Source organism: Chaetodon trifascialis, chromosome 16, assembly GCF_039877785.1.
Source record: "Chaetodon trifascialis isolate fChaTrf1 chromosome 16, fChaTrf1.hap1, whole genome shotgun sequence".
NCBI lineage: Eukaryota > Metazoa > Chordata > Actinopteri > Chaetodontiformes > Chaetodontidae > Chaetodon > Chaetodon trifascialis.
The window spans coordinates 11,529,165-11,554,485 of record NC_092071.1 but is presented as its reverse complement, the minus strand read 5'-3'; the positions used below and the strand labels follow the sequence as shown (position 1 = coordinate 11,554,485).

Below are 25,321 nucleotides of genomic sequence, written 5' to 3'. Positions count from 1 at the left end.
GTGTCCAGAGGGTTATGGTGTGCTTGGGCTTGGTGGCAGAATGAGCTGTTTGTTTACTTCTCACTCTAATTATATTCTGACAGAGGCATTAGAAGAAGGGTGGAGCAGTGATTCATAGGAATGGCAGAACAGCAGGTGGGGTGATCAATGAAACACGACAATACCTGTAAATGGAGAGATAAAAGACACCCATTTAGAGATATAAAACTGTGTCCTGGATGTATTTACTTAGGAAAACTGCAAATCACACATAAAGGATCCCAAAGGCTTGTAGTTTCCATCCACGAGCTGTTGTAAAATTGTCTCAATATATATTAAAAAAGACAAACTATAAACCTTACTTTGAGCTCTTATACTTTTCCCTGATGGCCTGTTGTGGGTGAGTCTCTGCACTGACAAATAGCTTGTGGAGGTCAGCGAGGCAGGGCACAATATCAGCCATGGTATAACCGGTGAAGGCATGTAAGGAATCAGGCTAAAGTATGAGAAATAAATGAGCCATATGAGAAATCCCCATAAAAGGGACTCTTAGCAATCAAGACAACAATCTGGACAAACTTACCCAGAGGTATTTGTTTACAGTATAGGTGGCGAGGCAGTAGGCTCCTGCTGCCACTATAGATGGGAGGTACTGTAGAAATGGTTCAATTTCCATCAGGCTTAAATCAGCTACATACTAGAGGAATTAAAAAAAAAACAAAAACAGATCAAATAAAAATAAGATCAAGTGACATGATAAACTGTAAGTTCAAAGGCATAAACCCACAGTCTGACTGCAGGGGCGTATATAATATATGGATCTATGACAGACTTGCAATAATGATTGCTGTGTAATATGTATGTTGATGAGAATTCCCTATTTGATCATGTGCCAACCATTCACTGGGGCTCGTCATGGCTACCTTATACCACCGCTTGCTGGGATTCGACTTATTGATTTTTCTCACCAGGGCAAGGTTCTCTGTGGTGGCACAGACACGGTGAATGGACACGAAAAGGTGAAGGAACTGGTTTGTGGTGGGAGCTGCCATCTTGAAAGCCAGCACCCTCAGGAAAGCATGCTCCATGTGGATCAACTGCTTCTTGGTGTAGGTGCTGTCTGTGCTGTACACAAACTCATTCAGCTCAGGAGGGAAGATCTCCTCGTATTTTCTACAAGGTGACGGATCAGGTGACATCAGGCTTTTGACGTTTTGGACAAATCAATGACTGGATTGGACAGGAAAAGTATTACATCTTTGGAAACATGTGCTTACGCAGCAATCAGCAGTGCAACTGTGCCAACCAGCTGCAGCTTGCCCCGTTTCACATGTGCCGTGGAGGACAGAAAGCGGTCCAGGTAGTTGATGGCGAGGTGCAGGGTTTCAGCACGAAGCCTGTATTCCTGCACGACTTCCACCAGCCAGTCCACCAGGATGACCCGCATGTCATTAGTGATCTCCGGATGTTTCTCCAAGTGGCCCGGCCTCGGCCTGAACCTCACCTGGCATTCGAAACGAAAGCTAGTCATCATGAAGTAATTCACATGAACTGAGGGGCAAAGCATCTTAACTACAACACATTTAATGCTGCCCACACACAGAAATATGAAAGTAACAACTCAGTGCTCATAGTTCAGATAATTTCGCACTTCACTCTCCCTCAAGTGCCGATGAATGTCCTCCGCATACTCAGAAATACACAGCAACTCCGCTGACATGAGGGATTCGTCTGATTCAGACTGCATAGAAGCATCCTGGCACGACCCTACAAGAGTAAACAGCAGCTAGGTAAAGAAAAAGACACGGGTCTGACATGGCAGGTGTTTGTGTATTTGCCAGACTCACTTGAACTCAGTTCCAGCAGGAGTCTCAGGTCGTCATTTTGCAAGGCAGCAGTTTCAGCCTCTTGGTAACAGCTGCCTGAGACCACTTCTTGGCCAGAGGCAGCAAGAACAACTTCACAAGCCTCTTCAACGTACACCTCATGGCTGGAGCTGGAGGCGCAGCCAAAGAAGGTGAGCTGGGAGCTGTTTGAGATGGAACTGTGTCTGGAAAATTGGCTTCCCTGTGGAAACAATGAGCTAACATGATTGCCACATTAAGCTGAAATGTGACTGTGCTGTGAGGTGAAACTGAATTGAAAATCACAACATGTAATTGTCTCCCCTGCGCCTCCCTCACTCGCCTGGCTGAGGGATCGACCACGACGCTCATTCTCCGACAACACACCGAGCACCGTGCGCTGCTTGGCCCGCTGGACCTGCGGTGCATCTGCTTTGGTTGACGGTGGAATGTTTTCTTTGCTAGCAGGATTGCTGCAATGGGCATTCGTGCTGAAGTTCATCTTAAAACAAGAAGATGTGGAAAGATTCGTAAAACATAACAGGAACACTTGAAAAAACGGGTACATAAATTATTACATATACACCTGAAATGTGGACCATGTTATATTGCATTTGTCAGTTCCCTGCATGTATAGTATGCCCCATGTTGAGACCCCAAAAGGGGTTACAAGACAAGCATGAGGGGTCACAAGATAATTAAAATGATAGCAAACAACCTGTGATGAGGAATTAAGGAGACACTGCTTTACATAAGAGTCAGAAGACAAAATACTGACTTTTAATAATTCACTGTTTTTTGTCTATAACACATTGCCCAGAGCCCAAGGTGACAATTCAAATTGCTTCTTTCAAAAGCCAAAGTTATGCAAATTTCACTGATGTGGGATCAAAAAAGCATTATGTAATCAATTTAATGTCATAGATAAAGTGCAGCATCAAATCATCACATCTGAGAGACTGGGAGCAGAGAGAGTTTAGCAATTCTGCTTCGAAAATGGTCATTTTTGATTAATTAATAGTTTCAGTTGGTAAAGGTCCAAAAACATTTAAAGAAATAGAGAAACAAAATAAATTAGTCAGCTTCAACTACATTTTACCACAATGGAAAAAAGGAGTGTGGAAAATCAAAAAAGCATTTTTTCTTTTTCTTTTTTTTTAGGATTTGTTTTTTCAGTCCAGCAGTGAAGAGTGAAATGTGGACTCCTGCACTGAAGGTGTAAGAAACATCATTACCATGGTTACAAGAAATCATCATGTCCATCAGTCACAGACAAACTGAGACAAACAGGTGGAAAAACGAAACGAGGCTGGAAACGAAGCGCATCGCTGCAGTTCACCACAGAGCTCAACAGAGGTGCGTTTGAAGTGAAAAGGCCTTCATGTGCTCCTCCCTGCAGACTCACCGTGTTCAGCTCACAGGCTGACGTCAGATCAGGAGGCGACAGCTCCTCAGCGGACTAATCAACGCTGACCTTCTTATTTGTTGCTAATTTGGAGACAAACAGCGACCTCTCGCTGCACTCAAGCGACTTAACTCGGATGTCGGATGTTACTTTTCTTCGGGTTGCGTCGTAAACTAATCAGCTGTTTCCCCCAAAACGGTTCTCTGTCCAATCACGTGCACGAGCGCAACGGCGAATCGTCGGCGACGTCGTGCGTCAGGAAGCCGTCACTGGACTCACCTGAGCTAAAATTAATTAACTCCCAGTGTAAATTAATATTGATTATCAGAGCAGTTTAGCGTAAATCAGATGGTGACGTGACAGCACTTCCTCCTTTTTACGTACACTAAAGTAAAACATGATCATGGGTTGAGGGTGAGTGCGGCTGACAGCAGCGCTGGGGTCAGCTGGGGTTAAACTGTGTTCTGCATTATTTACTGTACATGTCACTGCTGCTGCCTTTGTTCTTGCTGTTGCACAAGCTTTGCGGTTCCTATGTCAGAGTGGTGGCAATGATTTTTTTTTATCCCAAAGATGAGTAGGCAGGAAGACAATAGCAAACCGAGATCGACCATGCATGATACATTGTGTTAGAAAGAGTGGGCGCCATCAGACTGATGGTGGCCTTACAGTTTCTTACAAGCTTTGTTAGTATCTTAGAGCAGGGGAAGTTCATGATGATGATCTCTTTTTAAGAGAAAACATACAGTCACAACAACAGTTCATTGGTTGCATAATAACTGTATAATGAAAAGTAGTAGTTGCATTTTGGCCCTGCATGGACAGTAAATGGAGAAGAGAGGGCGATTAGATTGTCAGTTAAATGAACAAACACTATTTAAAATAGACATTTAAACACATTCAAAAGTACACGCTGGACCGCAAGAGAAAGGAAAAAGTATGCATAAGCTTCGTGTGTTGTCTGAGAAGAATCACCTGCTGAGCGCCTGCAAGTCCTGCGTTGTCCATCAGGTGGCAGTCTTTCTCTTCAATAATAATGAGCTGATGTTCTGCATCTGTAGTAAATCTATCAGACTTTTAACATATTGTGACTGTATGTGAAACAAACCTGGATCTCCCATATGGGCAATCTGGACACATGCAGGGGTCCCTGAGCATGACATGGCCCTCTGTGGTGGATGAGAGAAAAAGTCCACAGAAATATGACATAATGCTTGAACCATACTCTTCAGAATTATCCAGTCAGGATGAAATAAAAGCTGTTTCTGTGAAAATGAACTCTCATAAGTGATTGTTTTATTGGTGAGATGGCTGGGCAAGTGCACTGTATGGACTGGCTAATGGTCGAGCAGGTGGCTTACATTGTACAGATCCAAGATCAGGTTGTTTTTAAGTCAAGGTAAGAAACAGTGCAATTCATTTTTACGTTCAAGATAGACTGTATGAGTGAGAAGTGTATGGGAAAAATTTCCAAGCAGCAGACCTAAACCCAGCAGGGCTGCCAAAAGACAGAAGAGAGAGAAAAATGGAGAGAAAGAAGTGACCGCCATAAAAAAAAGTGCCATTACAAAGTAGGTTTTTTTGTTTGTTTTAAAAAAGAAAGTGAAGAAAAGGGAGGTGGAACAGCTCCCAGCTGCATTCTGACGGAGGATGTCGGGCTCATAATGTGTGTGAGGGAGGCAGGAATAGAGGGCTCAGTGCCCAGGAGACCCTGAGGCTACTAATGCAACCTTGAAGTCAAATAAACATTTTATGGAGATGTAAGACTACGTAAGCAAGCAGCGGCAGTTTAATCATGTGGCTACAACCCCAAGAAGTCAAATAACAGGGACAGGTTTGGATAAATGCGTAACCAACCCTGCGACACTGTGACCCTGTTATATCTCATTTACAAATTACCACAGAGCCTTTGCTCACTCCGGCTCCTCAGGGATGGGGATGGTGCAAAGCGGTGAAATATTCAGCTGATTAAAATACCAAAGTGACTCTTAGTGGTGGTGGTAGCCTGTTTCTATGATGATCATTATTATTACATCTTGGTCACGGCAAGAAGTGCAGGCAGCAAACCGAAGAGTCGGGTATGCACATATAACACGGGAGGACCCGGGGGTGTTAACCACAGGCTCGTCATGCAGCTGCTGAGCAGCTCCAGTGGAGCAACAAGGGATTAAAGTTTCCAATTTGCAACCTTTTGGTCAGCAGGCTCCTTCTTGAAACTTCAGCCAACCATCACTCTCCTCACTCTCACTTTCCTGACGCTGCTTTCGATGCAGGACTCAGCAATACAGACTGACCTTTGGTTAAAACGTCCTTCTTTTCCTTTCTTGTAAAATTCAGTTGGATTTTAGTGGCGTCTTAATTCTTGCCAAGGTATGTTGTGTTTCAACCCATCTTCGAGTAAATCTCCGATGGTCAAACACCATATGCATAGCTCAGGAAAACAAATATCAGCAGCTGTCCACAGTCGGCACAGTTTTCCCCAAAAGAGTTAATCACCGAGCACTAATTTGAGTTAGAGCCAGAAAAGTGTTGGCTGACAGGAATAAGACGTTGATATACCAGATGCCAGCATTTGCCAGCATTTTCTGGCAAATTAAAACATAACACTTCATGTTTGATGATTTGATTAGAAGGCGCTTCTCCAGATCCAAAATGTACACAACTTAATGCCACAACAGAGGAAGCAGCTTCGTCTTTTTCTGTTATCATGTCAGACACTTAATGAAACACAGACTTCTTATTCTATGATTTTGTTACCACCAAACAAAATAGACGTAATGTCAGCTTTAGTGAGATTAAAATTGACAACTGAATACATTTGAAAAAAACTCTATTTTTCGTTTCTGTCAATAGATCCTCCTTCACCTTACACAGCGGTCCTTTAAAGAATACATCCCATAGTCTAACACCAAAACTACACTTGGAAAACTTATTCTTATTAGCTTGCAAGACAATATTGCCTGGAACAAGTTTGGGTATTTACAGAACAAACACTGTGACTCAAAAGCACATTTCATTTGAACTAAATTTAATTTTGACAAGATTACACGTGCTGTCATCTGGACAGGGGATCATCTTTTTCTTCCAGTGTTTGGTGCACATTTGCACAACCGTGTGTAGTTATTTATAAAATCTCAGTTTGTGGAGCTGAAATAGATTTCAATACCAGATGCAACAAAAAAAAAAGAGGGATGAAAATGTCTGGGTACTGTGAGTAACTGTGCCTGACAGATAGGATGCACTGGAACTTTGTTCTACCACAGAACCAAAGAAATCATCTGTTCGGTCCAGCAGAGATGGGAAATAAGGTGGTCTGCTGTGGCCATTTTCTCCCCTCAAAATAGAATCGATATCTGTTCACATCGTGCTGAGAGGAGCGCGCACACACATATTCATACTTACACACAAAACCACAAATAAGGCACCTGCTCAGGGGACACAAAGTCTCTTTGTCTTCCTTATTTCTGTTCAGTCCCAAAGCAGATACAGATTGCTTATGACAGATAGCATTGGGCTGCTGCCATTTCATTAGCGTGATGTATTGCTGGTGACAGGCTGGGGCCAGATGGGCTGAGTTTGAGCATCACCTCTAAAACACCGCGGCATCCGGGAGAATCCTCCAGGCCGAGGATGGACGCGTCTCATCTCTCAGCTGCACCCTCATCCAGTGGTGTTACCTCTGTTGGGAGCGATCGCAGCTGAGATCGTCTCTCACCCAGAGCCCGCAAAATGTTCTCAGTGCCCCTTCAAAAACAGGCCTTTATCTTGGCGGATAAAAAGATGAATAGGCAGCCTAATCTGCTGAGGTTTATCCGTGTTGAACAGGGATTTTCTCAGCACCTTTTGCTGGAAAAGAAGCTCATTAGCTGATCGTGATTCAGTCCTAAATTTAAAAACCACAGTCAAATGAGTCTCTTAATTTGTGAGGTTTGGTTACACGTGTAGACGCTGGGAGAGGTATTGTGAGGTCGTCTCATGTTACAGCAACTTTTATCTTTAACTTCAGTCTGTTCACTGTCTACTGCACGCTGACATTTGCAGATGAAACAATGCAAACGCCTCACTGAGACGAACCTGAACTCTCCAGTTATCGTCTTACAGTTATAAACACTGCTGCAAAGATGGGTCATGTTAGGTTGAGGGCCAATTAGCAGCATTTATTGTCTCTAAAAGAGGGCTGGCAGTCAGCACTCTGATACCCAAGTTTTCAAAGCAACATGAGACAACTTACAGAACTCCAACGAGGCCAAATCATCCACGCCAAGCACCGCAGGGGGATCAGTGAAGAAAGCTGCAAAACAATTTAAAACGAGGAGGAGAAGAGTCTGAAAACTCCACCGGCAACACCAACACAAACAAAACACATCAAACACAGAGAGTCTTTAAAAATATCTGTTTGTCTCATTGTCTGAAGGTCATATTTGCCACCCAGGCTTTGTATTAAAATAATGCTTTATTTAATATCCCTCATGTGGATCAAAGGGCCTTTTGTTGAGAAATATGATGAGGAAATTTGATGCCAATCTCCTCCAATAAAAGGCCCATCACTGTAATGAGCCAGGAGCATGAAAAGAAAATGAGCTCTGAGAGAGGAAGGGGGTGTAACATCCAGACTGAGAGCTCTTATTGTCTGCTTCATACGATGGTGGAATAATTATGCTTCTTAAACCAGGATACCACAACACACACACACACACACGCACACACACACACACACACACACACACACACACACACACACTCTGTTTGACCAATCTATAACCAGCGGGTAACGCGATCGCAGCATGTGGTGATAACTATAATAACGATGCAACAAAACCTTTGATGAAAGTTTAATTGTTTACTTTTTGGGGTCTGATGCTGCTTTTTTTTTTTTTTTTTTTTTTCAAATTCATTAACTATTCAGTGAATCAGAGAGGAAGAGTGACTGACTGACTGAAATGTAGAAACACACACTGACTCAGTAATTATGCTGACAAACTGTTGCTCTGCAGCTTTTGCCCTTGTGTCCTCTGTACCTTCGAACCGGGCATCAAACATTTCCCCGTGTCTCCGCGCCTGAGCCGCGGTACATATGAATTATGAATGTCTGAAGAGTAAGGGCTTTTTTTTTTATTTGCAATTTAAAGGGCCTCAAATCTTTTGGTGCGCTAAATTATTCATATATTCAAATGAATCTGACTTTGAGGACAATTTTTCCTTTCTTCTCCTCTTTTTCATGAATTTAGAGTGCACCCTTCAGAGGGATCGGGCAAAATTGCCAAGACTATTAGTGGTAAAGGTTTTAGCAGAGCAGTGATTTCAAAAGGTTTCAGTCCACTTTTGGGCTTCTTGCTCAGAGATGTGTTCTTGTACAAGGGGGTTTTTACCCATTTCCTCGCTCGTCGGGGATGGTACGGTGCCCATATCATCCCTCCATCTCCCCTCATTGTTATTCTGGACAAGTACTTGCCTGTCAGGCTGCTGTCCTGTGTGAGTGTGTGCGCATATGTGTGTGACTGTGTCACTGTTATGCTTCAGTATGTGTTCTCCACTCCGTGCCCTCAGATCTGTGCAGCTCATTTTGATTGGCATGACGCCGCCATGAGACGAAAGCTGGGGTGCAGCCAGTGCACATTTGGCTGATGTCTGATCTTCAAAATCTTTGAAACCCAAATTGAACATCACATCTTGGAGACATGAACAAAATATTATTTCAACTGTTTCTCCAAGATTAAGGGTGCAAAGAAACTGTCTCCTGCAATAAGGAGAAGACAAGTAAAGCGTCCCTGCACTCAAGTCTCGAATTTTGCTTTTGTGAGCGTCTCTCTCAGTAGGGAGCTTTGTAAATGGGTTCAGATTACCAGAGAGATGTAAAGCATGTTTAGCAGCGCAGCTAAAATACACTGAACTTTTAACATATTTGCAACTAACATCTTGACACTTTCTCTTCTGTTATCTCCGAGTTTAAAGTCACTCCCACGAGTTACGCAGAATAAGCCTGTCAAATCCCCAAACGCACACTCACACATGGGCCCAAAATAGTCTCCGAATGCAGTTGCGAATGCAGTTGCTGCATGTCTCCCCCTCATTATCATGCAGCGCAGAGACTGGTGTCCTCACAAGGGCAGCGCTGGGATGGCGTGGAGTCAGAACAGGCTGGGATATCAGGGAATGACACGGAATTGGCGGCCAGGTCTTTCGGGATTAGTGACAAAAGACAGCTGAGGCCAAAGCTCTTATCTCCATCCTTCAGTCCGTTCTCTGTCACACACACACACACACACACACACACACACAAACAAGAATACTTGAGTTTGCACTGAGACAAGCATGCATTCACACGGACATAATTAGCTTTGCCAAACATATTCCCTCTTTCGGAAAATAAGGAATTGCGCGAGCGAACGATTCCCTGTGATCGCTTTAGAAATGGCCTTGCAGAGCGTGATTAGCAGAGTGGAGGTCAGGGGAAATAATTACTGGAATAATTAAATGATCTGCAATGTTCCCTTCCTCTGTCCTTGGTTTCTCCCTCGACATCGTCAACATCAGTGACACTGCCTGGCGGCCTTCATTAAAATTTTTTATCAGGGCAACCCAGTAGCTGCCATCAAGGCTGAGTCTTACTGCAGCGGCCTGGGTTCGATTCCAACCTGTGGTCCTTTGATGCATGTCACCCCCCCCTACTCTCCAAATAAAGCAGAAAGGCCAAAAAAAAAAATCATGTCAAAAAAAAAAATCAACAACTTTTTTTAAGAAAATATTCACAAACAGATATATTCTCATGAGAGGGATCCCAGACCTCCTCACATAGCTGTCCCATTTCTGTCTGAACTCCACATGCATACCAGCCATGTGATGTTAGCGAAAGCCGGATTTGGATGCGAAATAAAGTCATCTTCCTCTCATCTCGACTCTCTGTTCTCCTCTCGCTGCTGCTATTCCCCTCTGGTGCCTGTGTCAGCGGGCAGATGGCGGCAGGCATCTGTGGAAGAGGACGCACCTTTTCCACTTCACAGAGCAGGGACAGGTGTCATCTGCCTCGCAATTAACATTCTCATGAATACCATTAAGGCGCTAACAAGCTCGTACGTGTGATTCAGGGTCACGCGCAAAATGTTTTTTTAGATCAAAAGTGACTGAAACTTATTTGGAGTGTTTCATTCCTAAAATGAGCTATGAACTGTTGCAATCATATCATAAAGTAAAGCACTTTAAAGGGTCACTTCACATAAATTAAAAATACATGTTTCCTCAGCTTGAACTACTTCACACCAAGCAGTCCTGAAAACTGTGCGTTCTGTGGATCCTCCAAACTGTGCACTGCTTCTGGAAAGAGATCTCACTCCTGAATTTTTTAGCCATGCTAGCGGCACAGCTCTAGGGACAGTTTCTCAGTCTGTTGGTTGATCTGTCAGATGGAGGCTCCACACTGAAATATCTCAGCAACTATGGGATGGATTGCATAGGAAGTTTGTGGTCTCATGAGGATCAATCTTACTAACTTTAGTGATCCTCTCCCTTTTTCTTCATGGTGTTGAATCACCTATGCTTTTTGCCTTTGAGACTAGAATCATCTCTATTTTGTTCTTTCAGACATCTTTTATTCCCCCATAAAAAGTGTGGAAAGCACTTTGGAGCGATGCCCTTGTTCCTTGTTCGTGTAATTTGTTTCACCTTTTCTCAGTTTTTGCTTTGTGCACTTTCAACAGACGTGCCTCGCTGCCGTTAACAGACACGCCATTTTGAGAGGGGATCAGAGGGAGAGAAAGAGAGGGAGGTGAAATCACAAGCTTCAAGACGAGGAGAGGCGAGGAGGAGAGCTGTGCTGAGAAATTGAGAGGTGTTAAAGGCTGCGTCTTTTCGCATTCGTCTGCCGGTTTGAGGTCTCATCTGAGCAGCTCGGTCTGCCTGCACAACAACAGCCGAGTTATTGCTCACAACTGGGTAGAGTCTACTGACGCAGTTTGCTGAGAGCAGAGAGCAAGGCCGCGTGTCCCCCACATAAACAGCGGATAGATGAGGACCAAAACAAAGGGCTGATTGCGTGTGGGAGGACGTGCATGTAGTGGCATTGATTTGTTGGTCAATTCTGAAACCAATTATCTGACTGTATTGATCCAGGTATTTGACCACCTAAACTAACAACTGAGCAGCTTGTTAACTGCGAGGGATGTGCGCTCAATGAAAAGAGTACAAATGTGATTGTTGTTGAAAGATGCTAAGCAGCAGAGAGGAAAGTGGGAGGGCAGAGACAGAGGGGTGGGATTGGATTAGAGACAGCCACCACTTCTCAAGATAAAAAAAAAACTATCAGTATCATTCATTAATTACAGCCTTTCAGTTGCAGACCTTGTGCATGTGTGTGCTCCCTTTTGACTGTGAAGCCCATTCATAGAGAGGATCCACATCCGACAGGGTCTACTCCAGCTGTAGTGCCTGTGCTGTGTCTGTCTGAGTGTGTGTGTCACACTGAATGACACACAGAGAGAGAGAGAGGGAGAGGGAGGGAGAGCGGACAGCCTCACAGGGAAGATCTCAGGGGCAACAGATCTGGTTTGCTCGGCTGAAAGACCAAACACAACGGGATGGATTTCTGCACGACGTGAACGCCAGCGAGGAGCAGCTGCCTCACACACAAAAAAGGTCTGTAACTATTCCTTCTTTTCCAAACAATTTCATGTGTGTGCTGATGCTTCGGGCTGCTTTTTTTTTGAGGAAATGTTTTTCAATTATTTTTTAAGAGGGAGACAGAGCGGGGTCGTGTTAATCTGATCTGTAAGAGGGGATTCCTGTTGGATACAGAGAGGCATTATTCACCTCAAATGGATCTGTCTCGGTTTAGTTGCCAGCAACTTTATTCAGTGTGCTATCACTGCCTGCAGAGCGGAGACATAAAGGGGAGATGAAATTGGGAAATGAAGAGATTTGAGACTTGCAGGAAAAGATAAAGGTGTGGGGGAGAATTCATGTCGCTCGCTACCTTGGGAACGAAGTGGGCTTCCTGTGTGGCAGTTGGGAAAAAAGAGGGAAGGAGCGAATGATGAGAGGAGCAATTGTACCCCCTGATTGAGAGAAGAAGAAGGAGGGCACAGAAAGTGTCCTTTCAGGGGCAATGAGAACAAGAGCAGGGTCTGTTTGTGTTTGAAAAATGATGTATGACTCACCCTATTGATCATAATGAACACACACAGCGGCCGCACACAGACAAACCCCGCTGAATTTATTGGCAACTGCATTCAGAAGTAAGTAATTAACAGATATGAGAACAAGGTGTAAAAATACACTTCACCACAGGGAAGAACTAAGAGGCACACACACAGGCACTCACTCACTCAGACATCAAAGCAAAGAGCTCATTATCTACACTGGCCGCTGACCAAAAAACCCTTCCAATACTTCCTATTCATAATTGTGACTGTTTTCAGGTTTTAACTCGTGTCACCTCGCTGTACGCTATAAAAAGTCCTTCGTAACACATTTGAGAAGTCCTTCTCATTTGGCTTTTTGAAATCATTTCTTTCATGCACTGAATATCTGACAGAATCACATGGCGGTTGAACAGCAGTGCTCGACCCCTGGTCCAGCTCTGAGCACACTCAGGTGCGCTGTGAGATTTTGTCAATTCAAATGTAAAGACAGTGAATGAAAACATTAGTTCATTGTTTGGCAGAGTCAATTTCCACCCCACGAATCTCGCCTGTCATTTATTGGCATGCCTTACGTGCATCAAGTGTTGTGCAAGTGAACTGAAAAGAAGTAATTAATGACATTACTAGTTCTTTCTCTCAAAGGAAATTAATTACTTTCTCAATTACTGCATATAAAAGCAATGAGTTTCTAGGAAAAGTAACTTTTAAATGGCTGCTTCAGTTCTCTTATCATTGCATGCACAGCTATATTATCTTAGTGTTGTTGTGTAGAGTTGTTTTGTGCCATTGTGCCCATGATCACTGCAGCCATTGGAGCTATTTATACTCCCAACCACCAGAGGGCAACAATGACTCATATTCCTACCTGTAAACTACACTTGCATTGTGTTGTTTAGACAGAATTTGGCAGAAGAACAGCCACACAATACTGATTATGCATGCTACAGTGCTAATAAATTATTATATTTCATGAAGCCAGGTTTTCTCAGTTAATACTGAGCTGTCGCTAAAGCTCGGGTGACGTTAAACCATAAACTGGAAAATCTGAACAGGCTGCAATTGTCTGCTACCCTCTGCAGTTTCACCTAAGACGAAGGCAATGAGTAATGAGCCCATTTAAATTTTAGCAATTGCGTTATTTAATATGAAAAAGTCATTCACTGTATTTCTTTTAAGGAACATAATTTCAAGTAAATACTGAATCAATCCACGCTGGAGAGAAATATATTTCTTGGGGTCTTTCTAAAAAGTAGTGGAAAAATGGCAGAGAGCCTCTGACGCATACTGAAACTTCTCTTTCTTAATACTTTCATCATTCCTGCATATCTCTGACCCCTACATGGGTTATCTGTGGTGTTTGGGGCTGTAGAGGCGATTTGGAATTCATGTGGTTGAGCCTCAGGTCTGTTTTCAGCTGATCCGGCTCAGAATATGAGATATTTAACATGTTTCAAATTCAGGCTACTTTTATCTCCTGGCAATTTGAGCTGAAATTGTATGGGTGTGTGTGCATACAGTATGTGTGAAAATCTTTTGCATTTTCACACATGTGCATGTGAATGATATTTCTGCTGGTGTTTTGTCTTTGTCTGTTCAGGCGCGTGTTATGAATACAGTATGAGAAAATGTTCCCGCACACACTCACAGACACAAACAAAAGAATATGGTCCAAATGCCATGACATTTTGCCACATGTGGATCTTGTCCATTATTCATGAAGTGAAGAGGTAAAAGAGGTAATACCAGAACTGAACAAACAGAATAATGTGTCTCTCTGGGAAGTTAAAGGTTATATATATCTAGATCTATATCTATATCTATACATCTATACATCTATCTATATGTCTGTAGATAGATAGATTTTGATAATTAATATGGCAGCATACAGCTATTTGCTATGTAAAGATATAGTGCAGTAATGGAGTCCTGAGCAGAGAACGTTGTAATGGGAGCGTCTATGCATGTTCTCAGTTTTGATAGCCTGTCCGGCCGTGCGTGTGCATGCTAGTGCACGTGAGCCCCTCCCTGTGAAACTGTTGGCCCTAAAGAAATAGAGAATGATCTCCCACACAGCATTAAAAAAAACAATGTGCAGGTCAAAGCATCCAGCTGAAGACAGTCACATTCATTCAAAACCATCAAACTGAACATCAAGTAATGTGTATTTTCACATTGTGACTCCAGATAAACACAGCTGCACGTATAAATGGGGCGATACAATCAGTTTTTGGCAGACAACATCTTTCTGCCCTCTCCATTTCAGGTGCTCTGGGTGATTCATAATGGCCCTTAATAAACTTCATTACCCAGAGGGCACTAAGTGAGGCTCACCTCACCCTGTTCTCAGCCGCCTGCTTTTCTCTGTTTAGAAAGCTACATTAATCTTACAAGTCAGAGCTCTCCACTGCAGGCCTGACGACTTAATTGCACCACACACCAAAGCAAGTGTATATATCCTCAGGGACAAGTGGACACAGAGCATGGAGATGCAGAGGTGCTTCAATTGTGTGCCACGCTAACAGTGATCCAAAGATTTCACCAGGAATGCAACGAACTAAGGGCATCCCAGCCCGATGACTCCACTGCCCACACACTAAAGCAAGTGTACATAATCAATTATTCTTATTTATGTTGTGATCATCCGAAATGCCTTTGAGTATCTTTTATTGACTGTAGAAATTAAGAATGTAATACTTCTAAGCACTGGTTGCAACAGTGGAAAGCTTAACTATGATGGTTTTGTTGAGTTGTACTTTGTTTCTGTCGAGTTTGAATAAAGCTTGTTTTACAATAATCAGCAGAGTCAAATTACTGTATTTGTCAGTGAAATCTGGTGGCTCTGAGGAGAGTGATATAAGGGCTGTTTCTTTTCGGGAAGTGGTGGTGCAAGCATGCTATTTTGGTCAGAGAGCTGGTGCATTGTGCAACACCTAGCGGCACTAAATGTCACTATCAACATATTTGCGACTGCATGCGCGGACTGCAAATATTCCAGAAATGATCTTCTATTTTCTAACAGAAAGAGATCACAAGGTTTTAATTAGAAACAGCAGAAAGTCCAAGGCTGTCTGTGTGTGGCCCTGACTGGGCAAGCCATGGTGAATATAAAAAAGCCTTGTGCAAAAATAATACATTCCATGAACAAAAACAGAAAATCAAGTTCACACGAATCTTCAAAATTAAGCTAGACTGAATGTGTTTTAGCTCGACCAAATACCAAATTATCATAGTTCAAATACCTTTAGAGTATACAACTATGTACTGTACAGCAAGGGCTACCATTTAAATAGGGGTCAGGCAGTATTAAAACCCAGCACACACTGTATAAAAGACTTCATACGAATACGTATTAAGCAACAAAACATCCAAATATGCTTTTGACAACAAGAGGCAGGATGGGGCAGAACACATTAGATAAGACAAATTGCATCGAATATACGCTGACAGCACTAACAGTGAGGAAGATTACAAGGAGATGATGAGAAAATGAAGGAGGGTGGAGGGTGAGGAACAGATTGAGAAAGTGGAGCAGAGGAAGCTTCACGGCACAATGTCTCAGGAGGAGTGAGTTTTGCCAAACGTACTCCACCAGCGGAGGAAGAGATTGTATGCGGAGTGCTTACAGAGATTGTGCGGCTCAGGAAGGAGTCTGAGGAGGACAAAGGGGAGCTCTGGGAGTGAGGGCTCACTGTCTTAAGGTACAGCCTAGTGGAGGACAAAACATATGCTCAAGTCAAGACCAAACAAGAAAAGGTGGAGCAGAGAGAGAAGAAAGCTGTGGAACTCATAAAGAGAAATTTGCTCAAGGCAACCCAGTTTGAGGAGTGTGCAGCAGAGATAGCCAAGGATATACAGAATATATTAACAGCTCTTGACATAGCCGAGAGGGCAATGCTGACATTGGAAAAAGCTGAAATACAAAATAATAGAGAAAAGTCATAGCTGAGTGAAAAGTGTGAGGCACTTCTGCAAGAACCCATTGACGAGCTCCATGCTCAGGGACCCAGGAGGAAACAGGAGAATAAGGAGGCTGAAAGGCAGAACAGTCTCAAAATGCCTGAACTCCACATGGCCCTGATATGGAGTGAGGGGAAGAGATTTATTCTGCTTCAAGTTGTCAAAGAAGGATAGAGATGTAAGTCAAGTAAATACAAGTCAAAGAAGCTCAGGCTGTGGCGTCAGGTCATTGCCCCTTGCCTCTCAGAGGAGCAGCTGCCATCAGCTTGCATCATCCCGTCCGGCAGAGAGGCCATTCAGGCTTTCAAAAGACCCTGTCTGCTCAGAGGCGAGTGCAGAAGCAGCTGAGATCCCACCCGAGTGAGTTTGAGTCTACCTATAGCATCAGCGGATGTCTAAAACAGCAACCACCGCAGAGCCACAAGCAAACCTTAACGCTCCTTTTTCCATTCTCATAAAAGCCGATATGTGAGGCTTTTCAGTAAGTACTGAAGTGGTAACCCTTCCTTTTGCCACAAACTGGGCTTGTGCATTTGATGTATGTTCATGTTCATAAGCAATCCCCATAAAATTAGGAAAAGTCCTTAAGTATCAAGCTGTTAAAACAATGAATATGTTTTTTGTAGCTGTTAAAGAGGATCCAAAGTCTCCAAGACCCAAACCAAAACACTGGGGTTAAGCTATAGAAGTTAAGGTTGTTACAGAGACTCAAGAACAGATGTGATTACAGCTCAGCGGGGGAGAAAAAAGCAGGTACAAAGTGCACAAAAAAAAAATCAAGTTCATCTCCAAGACTCAGCAATTTGCTTTCTCAGCCTCAGAAAAGAAATGTAGGGAGGCTCAAGCTCAGCTGACTAAAGAGCAGGCCAAAGTCAGTGCAGTCTTTGAGGATCAACTGGTGACTGCAGCTAGCAAGCAAGGCATGACTGCAGAAGAACCATGGAGAAAAATCAAACTCACATTCAGAAGAAAAAACTGAGATGAAGATACTTCAAAGAGCAATGTAAACACCTCAAGAAAATCCTTACAGCTGACCACTTGTGTTAAGATTTCATTACTGCCTGCGTCACTTCTGCCAGAAGGTCACAGGGCCTGTGGACAGTTATTACATGTTGTCAGATTTGTTTGTTAACAGCTACCTAAGATAACAAAACTAATATAGAACTAATACACACGCACGGGCTGATCCAGCTGTTGACATTAGCAGATTGACATTCATCACAAAAGATATGTGGTCACACGTGTGCCAGACCACCTCAGCAAGTAGTTTGAGAGATCGGACCGGAGTACGTCTTGGTGGTGTTTTTTAGCTGTATTTAGTGTATGTTAATGCCAGGTGGAAACAGGGTCAGTGCAACAAAGAAACCGTCTGACCGCTCCAATACTGCTGTGCATGTCCAGAAGTGTTACAGGCTTGAACAAGAGAGGGAAATGAATAACTATTATTTTCAGATGGAAGCTGAAGAGAGAGGGCGGACATGTGGCTGTGCTGCTCAGCAAGAAACACCTACCACTTACTACAGTACCTAACCACCTACAAAAAAAAAAAAAAGTCATTTTCCACATTTATGTAATTTTCCTCAGTGAAGTCATTTCCTCAATTCGCCCTTGATGTTCTCTGAATTACACTGGCAGCTATTCTTAAGCTAAAAAACCTCAGTTATTTATTATACGTAGGTGTGTGTGTGTGCACGTGTATGTCTGACCTGCTCTGCCTCAGCAGGACTGCATGGCCTGCCCTCTTAAAGTAGATTAGCTTGAAAAAGAACTGAACGTACCTTGTTGCCTGGATACAAAAAGCATCATTAAGCCCAATTATCAGCCACTTCAACTCACAATGAGCAAGCTTCATCACAGATTTCAAAACAACATATCATTAACGACAGCGACCTATACAGAGCAGGAAAGAGTAGGAGGGAGCCGCGGTGGATTGGATGAAGAAATGGTGGCAGAGTAGAAGAAATAAGAGCAGACAGAGCAGGCAGGGCGTCATAAATGAGAGCAGAGCAGGTCAACCCAAACGCAGGAGACGGCAGGCAGACGGGATCAGATGGGAACAGACAAAGACTGATCTGGAAAACTGGACCAAAATGCAAACTAAGCTGCTGAGGACATGAGGTGCAGGTTAAGAGATGGGCGGAGGAGTTCAGGTGAGTGGAGTAAGGTGAATGAAATAGAGCAGGGCTAACAAGGTTGATGCAGGGCAGGTGTGTGTGTGTGTGTGTGTGTGTGTGTGTGGGACTGAGCAGTGAGACTGACTAAAATGTAGCATGTAGTATGCAAACAAAAGCAAAATCTGCAGGATGTCGTACTGATTCTGCATTGGCTCAGTCTACCTCGCCTACTGTGTCCCACAATGCAAAGCGCTGAATTGCTCACAACAACCAGCTGGGCTAGCACCAGGAAGTGTTTTCATTTTCACGTCCTATTTCATCACTAAATTCACTTCTGGAAATTTGTGGCAAGAAATCAACTGTAGGTTTCAAACATTGGCAGTTTGATAATTTCTCTTTTTTCAGAGCATGACAGGATGCTGCTGAAGACAGTTTGCAATCTGTAGTATATACTGCACCGCTGTGTTCATTGGTAGTTTGTAATGTAAAGTGCAAAGGGACAACTAAACCCCGGACAACATGAAAAGCAGACTGTCGCAGGGCCATGACACAGGGGCACAGGGTCATGTTCATGGAAGCTACAAGAGAAAAACTGAATTTGTAGGAGGAATTTGTATCTGGAATTTGTAGTTGTAATAAATGAAACCAATGTTTGAGAGAGGATGGCAAAGAAGAAAAAGGGAGAGAAAAGATAAATAGCTGAAAGAGCAGAAGGACTGAAGGACAATGCATGTGCACTGAATATCAATCTTTCCACTCAACAAGTCTCTGCAGAGAAAGACACAATATAAGTCAGCAAAAGTGGCAAGACAGTTTTCCATTGGCCTGGAAAGACCAGTGGGAGTCTTTGATAAAGAAAACAGAGTTGGGGCATGAGAGCAATCATAGAGAGAGACGGCAGCCCAACTCATCCCTCCTCATTATGCTGCGAATCTCCCTGAAGGTACAGTGGGCTGTAAATTAAAGACAGCAGAGTTCTTGTCAACTGTACCATCCAGAGAGAGACAAACAGAGAGAAGGGCAAAGAGAATGAAAAGGACTGAATAAGCTGAGAAAAAGAAGAGTTTGGGGCAGAGTGGTCTGCTTAAACTTCAAACGCGACATCACTCATAGAAGATTAAGTTTTGTACCAACACTGACATTTGTTCCAGGCGCAGAGTGAAACGCTGGGTCCAAACTGGTGCAGCACTTTTAATCAGAGGAGTTATCAGTGCAAAACATCAATGACAACAGTCCATCCTCTCAATGTGCACCAGCTCCTCTGTCGCTCTGAACTGTGAATGGGGCTGAAATTAAACATGTAAAAGTATAAACAGATATCCATACCTGTGCAATAGTGCCCTCTCTCTCGCACTGTGCGATGAATCAGGCACTCACTGTCACTTTTTGATTCCAACCGGCCGTTTATTCTGATAACAACAGAATAATACTGGATCTCTTGCAGCCAGCTTCGTTGTAAGATGATCCAGAAAACACTGGAGAAAGAAATAATTTAGCTAAGTGCCAGTTTGCAGGTTACAACATAGAGATATCTTGTGATGCTAGCAAAGTCTCTGATAACATGGTGAGGAACAAATGTCCATCTTTAACATAAAACATGCAGACAGTTCACACATTAACCTACAAAGAAATAGGACAGAGGACAGCTTGGGGTTCACCCCTCAAGTCTGCCGAGACCCAGCAGAGGGCGCTCAGGCCACTTCCTGTCGTAGTTTAATATGTTATATAAACAATATCGGCAAAAATGAGATAGGAAAGTAGTGGCTTGCAATGGAAAACAACGAGTAGGCTTCATTGCCTCATTTTGCGAGCCTGTCGCCACATATTACGCAGAGCGGGCTTGGTGCGTGAGAATCACCTGAAGCGATAAACCCGTATTTTGCTGATATTGTCTCTTAAATGCAGCTTTCTTTTTCTTGGAAGTTGTATGCTCTTCTTCTTCTTCTTCTGTCTCATGATTTGGCCTTTTCCCCTTTCCGAAGAAGCTCTCCAATGACTTTTGTTTTTAACTCGTTTTTGCTAGCTTGTGGGCTTACTTTTTCACTGCCCTATCACGTGACCGAGACGAGCAGTTTGACATCGTGCGGGGCACAGGCGGATGCGTCTGATTTTCAAAATAAAGCTTCTTTCAGACGCTGCTGGTCAATAAGATATCTTTTATTTAGTGAGGCCCGGTACCAAATGGCCCAGGTGATTATCAGTATTAATGTGTGTGTGTGTGTGTGTGTGTGTGTGTGTGTGTGTGTGTGTGTGTGTGTGTGTGTGTGTGTCGGATCAGATCCAGCTCCGGGTTGTTATTATTATTGTTATTAGTGTGTGCGTGTCCAGGATCGGATCCCGGTTCTGGTCCCGGGTCGAACCCGGATAAATCCCGGGTCGGATCCTGGCAAAGCCCTGGAACTTACTCGGGACCGACTCGGGACTTTGCCGGGACCGACCCGGAACTTTCTCGGGACCGACCCGGAACTTTCCCGGGACATTGCCGGGATCGACCCGGGATTTTTCCCGGGAAGGTTCCGGGTCGGTCCCGAGAAAGTTCTGGGACTGATCCGAGAAAGTTCCGGATCAGTTCCGGGTCGGATGCTGAAAAACTGATTCATGTCTTTAATTCATGCTGATTCGACCCAGCTGTTATTATCAGTATTATTATCATTAGTGTGTATGTGTGTCCCGGCCCGGGTTGTTGTTGTTAGAAATATACACTCTGTTAGGCAACTGCCTCTCTGCCAGCAATGGCCTCATAAAATAACGCCAAACAAACCCCTATGGTTCGGCTACATTGACGCAAAGTGCACATTTTACCAGTCTTTATTGACGCCAAGTGCCCGTTTTCTTTGTTGTGTATTGCTTATGCTAATTGTTAATGCTAATCGCTAACACAAGCATTAGCCTGCGAATCGCTGACAGTCCCAGCACATACACATATCCCAAACAAAAGTTTATACTGTATTTTATTTCAGCTGAACAGTCTCGAGTGCTGTCACTGGCACAAAGAATACAGTGAAACTACAAGTTTTAAACTGGGGCTTCTGACATGCTTTCAGTATTTTCTAAAGCAGTCTTTCACAACGTACTGAAAATAGTCTATTAACCCGTTAGGGAGCCACATATGCAGCTATTGCAGCTCTAGGAGAAAGTACTGTGATGAATATATTGTAGTTTACCGCACTCTGCCGACTGCAGGCACACACAAGGTCCATGGTGAAATGCATAACCATAAAATGGAGAGGAAGCAGGAGAGCTGGCAGATAAGAGAGAAATGAGCACACACCACTGTGTGGCTAAGTCTATGTGCTGACCTCTCGCTTTCATTCTGGTTATGGTCTATTATTCGTCCCTTTGAAGTGTCTTTCTCAGCTGTCATAGATCAAGTCAAGACACAAGGCTGGCCTAACCCAAATACAGCACAGCCTCCCTCTGTTCCTACTTGACAATGCTCACAGTCACATCCGCTCATCAGTTTTGTGCCATGCAGTAATTTGCAGTGGAACATTATTAGCAGTTTTAATATGCAGCGGAGGAGGGCTGGCTCTCAGCTGTCTTTGTGAAAGCTGATTATGAGGAGTTTAATTTTATCAGATAAGCATGCCTTCATTTATGAGCATAGTCGGCTGCAGGCACCAAGCCTGACAGGTATTCAATGAGACAAGCACTCCCCCTGCTGTTACTCCTCATTACAGGCTGGTCAGTGCAGCTCCTCCAAGCTATCAAGCTCCTGACTTTAATCATTAACAGCCACGCCACTCATATTAGGTGATCACAGCAGAGCAGCATCCATAGGATTTTTGTGGTTGGCAAGAAATCCACCACTAAAAATGATAATTGTTCTCATTGCAATAATATAGTTATTTGTGCATCTGTGTTTTTTAGACATTTAACCTATTCTGCTGTTTGATGCCATCTTAACCATCTGGAGAAATGCAATTGAGATTTTCTCTTTTCAATTAATTGAGTATTTGTAAGTCAATTTGATGGTTCTTAATTTTCCTGAAATCTCCATCTGGTGTTCGAAAGAGGGCAAAAAGGAATTATCATTTGATAGAAGTCTGTTTGGCATCTGGGGCTCTTGAAGTAAATTGTTGGCCCTAAAATCAGAATTGCAGACGTGTCCTCTGTCTTCCTTTTAATCTCAGCCAAAGCTGAGGATGTGGGTGAAAGCTCTTGTGTCAGCAAGCATCTGACACGCTGAAATGTCCTGGGGGGAGAATCCAAATCTCTGGCAATTTCATCAGACAAAAGCGAATTTCTCCTCCAGGTCATTTGAATTATGAATTTTTGAAGTTGAGTGCTTTACAGTTTCACAATAAATCTCACTCATCTTTCTTTTTCTCTCCTGCAAAACTATGCCGAACACCAGCCAGGATGTCAGGGATGGACATCTCATTGGTAGACCACAATGAAACTGGAATATCTCCAATAGACAATGGGACCTTCCTCCGTTTCTCCCCAACCTCTGCTTCCACATCCGCAGCCGCCTCGTCACCAGGACGTCCAGGCAACGTTTACGTTTACGTGTGGCTCTTCCTCGGCCTGCTGGTGTTCCTGCTGACGCTGCTCATCATCTCCCTCCACAGGCTGAAGAACATCATCTCCTCCTCCTCCTCTGTCCCCGACTGCAGCAGCGAGGGAGGGAGCTCCTTCACCAACATGGAGATCTGCAGCATCTCGTCTCAGAGGTCCACCATCTCCTCACTGTCCACCTGAGACAGAGGGAGAGCACGTGGACACATGGACATATATGTCCAAGTGCATTTTCTCATGTGTGCATGCAGCAACAGGCAAGCATGCACGCACACAAAGCACAGAAGGGGCCAGCAGCCCCTCACTGTGACATGCAAACACAGAAACACTTCAGCCACAAAGACAGCATGGCATTACCCTCCATGCATGTATATTCTAATCCCAGTGATCCAGTGAATCTGGTGTCTTCATGCAATTTGCATAAGCACAGGAGAAATACAGCTCACAGTGTGATTTAGAGGTGTTGAGGGGTGAGAGTGACTGAACCCTTCTGAGGCCTAGTTCAACAATTAAGATGAATGAACCCGAGAAACTACTTTCCCTCTGCAGGAAAATGCATAATGAAGAAGTATTAGCTTTCCTCTTTGTTTTTGCAAGATCTTTTCTTGTACTGTACTTGTCATATTTACTGTAGAACAAATAACATTGCCTTCGGGTGATGCTTTGTACAGCATGTCTCATAATGTCTGTAGGCTACATTGCAAAATCAGAATTACAATAGTATTAAAGGCAATTACTTTGTACAGAAATGCATGCTTGTGCCGCAGTTACTCAGAAAGACTTTGAGATGCTGTAATTTTATTTTACCATAACAAACAGAAAGATACCCTAGGAGCTGTACACATGCCAAATTTCTTCATGGGGAAAGTCTGGGGAGACTGCTCATGACATCTTGCTGTGGATGTAAAGGTGACAAAGAAATGAAGGTTTTGTCTCAGACTATTGACAGGCACCCAGCCTCTGACGGCAGCTACAGACAGACCAGGTCAAAAGTGGCATCAACAACACGATGAAATTCTGCTCCTGAAAGACGGTTCTACCAGCGTGACGGATTACCCTCTCCTCCCTGTCAGCTCACATGGCGTCTGATCGCAGTCTCCATAGTGATTGAAGCGTGAGAGCTCTGTGCAGCTGTCAGCCTTGTCTGTATTCCAGCATTAAGCTGCAGCAACAGTTGGTTCTGCCCAAAATACACCGTTTTTATTTTAATAATGCGAGATGGATTTTCTTTGTCGTGCAGCAAAAACACACCACACATTCAGAACAAATGACGTGAAAAAGGATCGTTCATCTTTGTCACACTTCCCCACAAAATTCAATAACAGCCGAAGGCTCAGAGAGCAGCGATGACGGCTGCGAGGCCACGAACAGTGCAAGGAGTCAGATCTGTCTGTGTTCTTCTTGACAAATCGCCTTGTTTCTTACATTGGTCTGTGTATTTCAGGTGATGGTACTGGATCAGACAAACTCCTTGGTTCCCTCATGTAGAGTCTGCTGCAAAGCTTTAACCACCTCTGGCACATGGTAACAAACCAGTAAGGACTCTGGCTTTGTTTGCATTATAGATTAGATCTTCTCCTTTTGATCATGTGTTTCCATCTCGTTGGCAAAATGGGCCCCGCCCAACCCGAAATGGAAATCTGATTTGCGTGTTTGATTTGGCATCGGCTCCTCAATTATCTGGGCTTGAGACCAGCAATTAGGAATGCACTGGCTTGTGCATCCCCAGTGGCTGGGGAGCAAGCCGGGGGGCATGGAACTGCCAACACTGTGATCAGCGGACGACCTGCTCTACCTACTGAGCCACAGCTGCCGCCACTATAGATTAGATCTTTAATGGTTGTAAATTAAGACAAATGCTTTGGGGGATTAATGTTGTATAATCCATGAATTTTAATGGAGTAAATTACTAGATTGCAAATGTAGACTACAAAGAAGTAAAAGCACATAATTAAAGAAAATGATTGCAATCCCAGATAAAAGCCGGAAACACAATGATCTTTTTCTAGTTTCATCCCTGAATTTAGACAACAAAATTACAGAATTCGCCACAAAGAATGGGTTCATTGTTTCAGCTGTTGATCAATGCGTATGCACACCAGCCGCAAGGTTATCATGTCCAGAACCTTTTGGTTTAATGTAGCACAAAAGATGCAAGTCTGAAGCATGTTTTCAAGTTAACCAGTCATTGTTTCAGTCTGCTGATGTTGAAACATTAGTGTGCAGATCATGTCGTTTTGCAAGTTGAATTAGAGCTCTGATTTTCAGTTCTGGTCCTGCAAACACAGAAAAATCATTCAGTGAGAACAAAATACAGATTAAAATGATTTCCTTTTCCAGCTTGGGTGATTTGTGTCTTTATACTTA

General features: G+C 43.5%; 2 protein-coding genes across 2 annotated transcripts; one reads left to right on the top strand and one right to left on the bottom strand.

The window, feature by feature from the left end:
• Window positions 1-13: 13 nt before the first annotated feature.
• Window positions 14-20,913, bottom strand: ccna1 (cyclin A1). Its single transcript, XM_070983469.1, has 9 exons — window positions 20,839-20,913; window positions 2,167-2,325; window positions 1,827-2,046; window positions 1,631-1,746; window positions 1,257-1,483; window positions 948-1,152; window positions 563-676; window positions 342-475; window positions 14-164 (listed from the first exon to the last, which is right to left on the bottom strand). The coding sequence occupies exons 1-9, from the start codon at window positions 20,911-20,913 to the stop codon at window positions 113-115; spliced, it is 1,302 nt and encodes a 433-aa protein (XP_070839570.1). The 3' UTR covers window positions 14-112.
• LOC139345237 (serine-rich and transmembrane domain-containing protein 1) lies at window positions 11,719-25,293 on the top strand. Its single transcript, XM_070983797.1, has 2 exons — window positions 11,719-11,856; window positions 22,791-25,293. The coding sequence occupies exon 2, from the start codon at window positions 22,796-22,798 to the stop codon at window positions 23,135-23,137; it is 342 nt and encodes a 113-aa protein (XP_070839898.1). The 5' UTR covers window positions 11,719-11,856; window positions 22,791-22,795; the 3' UTR covers window positions 23,138-25,293.
• The last annotated feature ends 28 nt before the right edge of the window (window positions 25,294-25,321 follow it).

What these genes read in the sequence shown, in the direction of transcription:
- ccna1 (XM_070983469.1), bottom strand. Translation starts at nt 20,913, where the DNA reads ATGTCCCGGGAAAGTTCCGGGTCGGTCCCGAGAAAGTTCCGGGTCGGT. An exon ending in AAGTCCCGAGTCGGTCCCGA is followed by an intron (nt 2,326 to 20,838) that starts GTAAGTTCCAGG and finishes TCTTGTTTTAAG; the next exon opens with ATGAACTTCAGCACGAATGC. An exon ending in GGCACTTGAGGGAGAGTGAA is followed by an intron (nt 1,484 to 1,630) that starts GTGCGAAATTAT and finishes TTCGAATGCCAG; the next exon opens with GTGAGGTTCAGGCCGAGGCC.
- LOC139345237 (XM_070983797.1), top strand. Translation starts at nt 22,796, where the DNA reads ATGTCAGGGATGGACATCTCATTGGTAGACCACAATGAAACTGGAATA.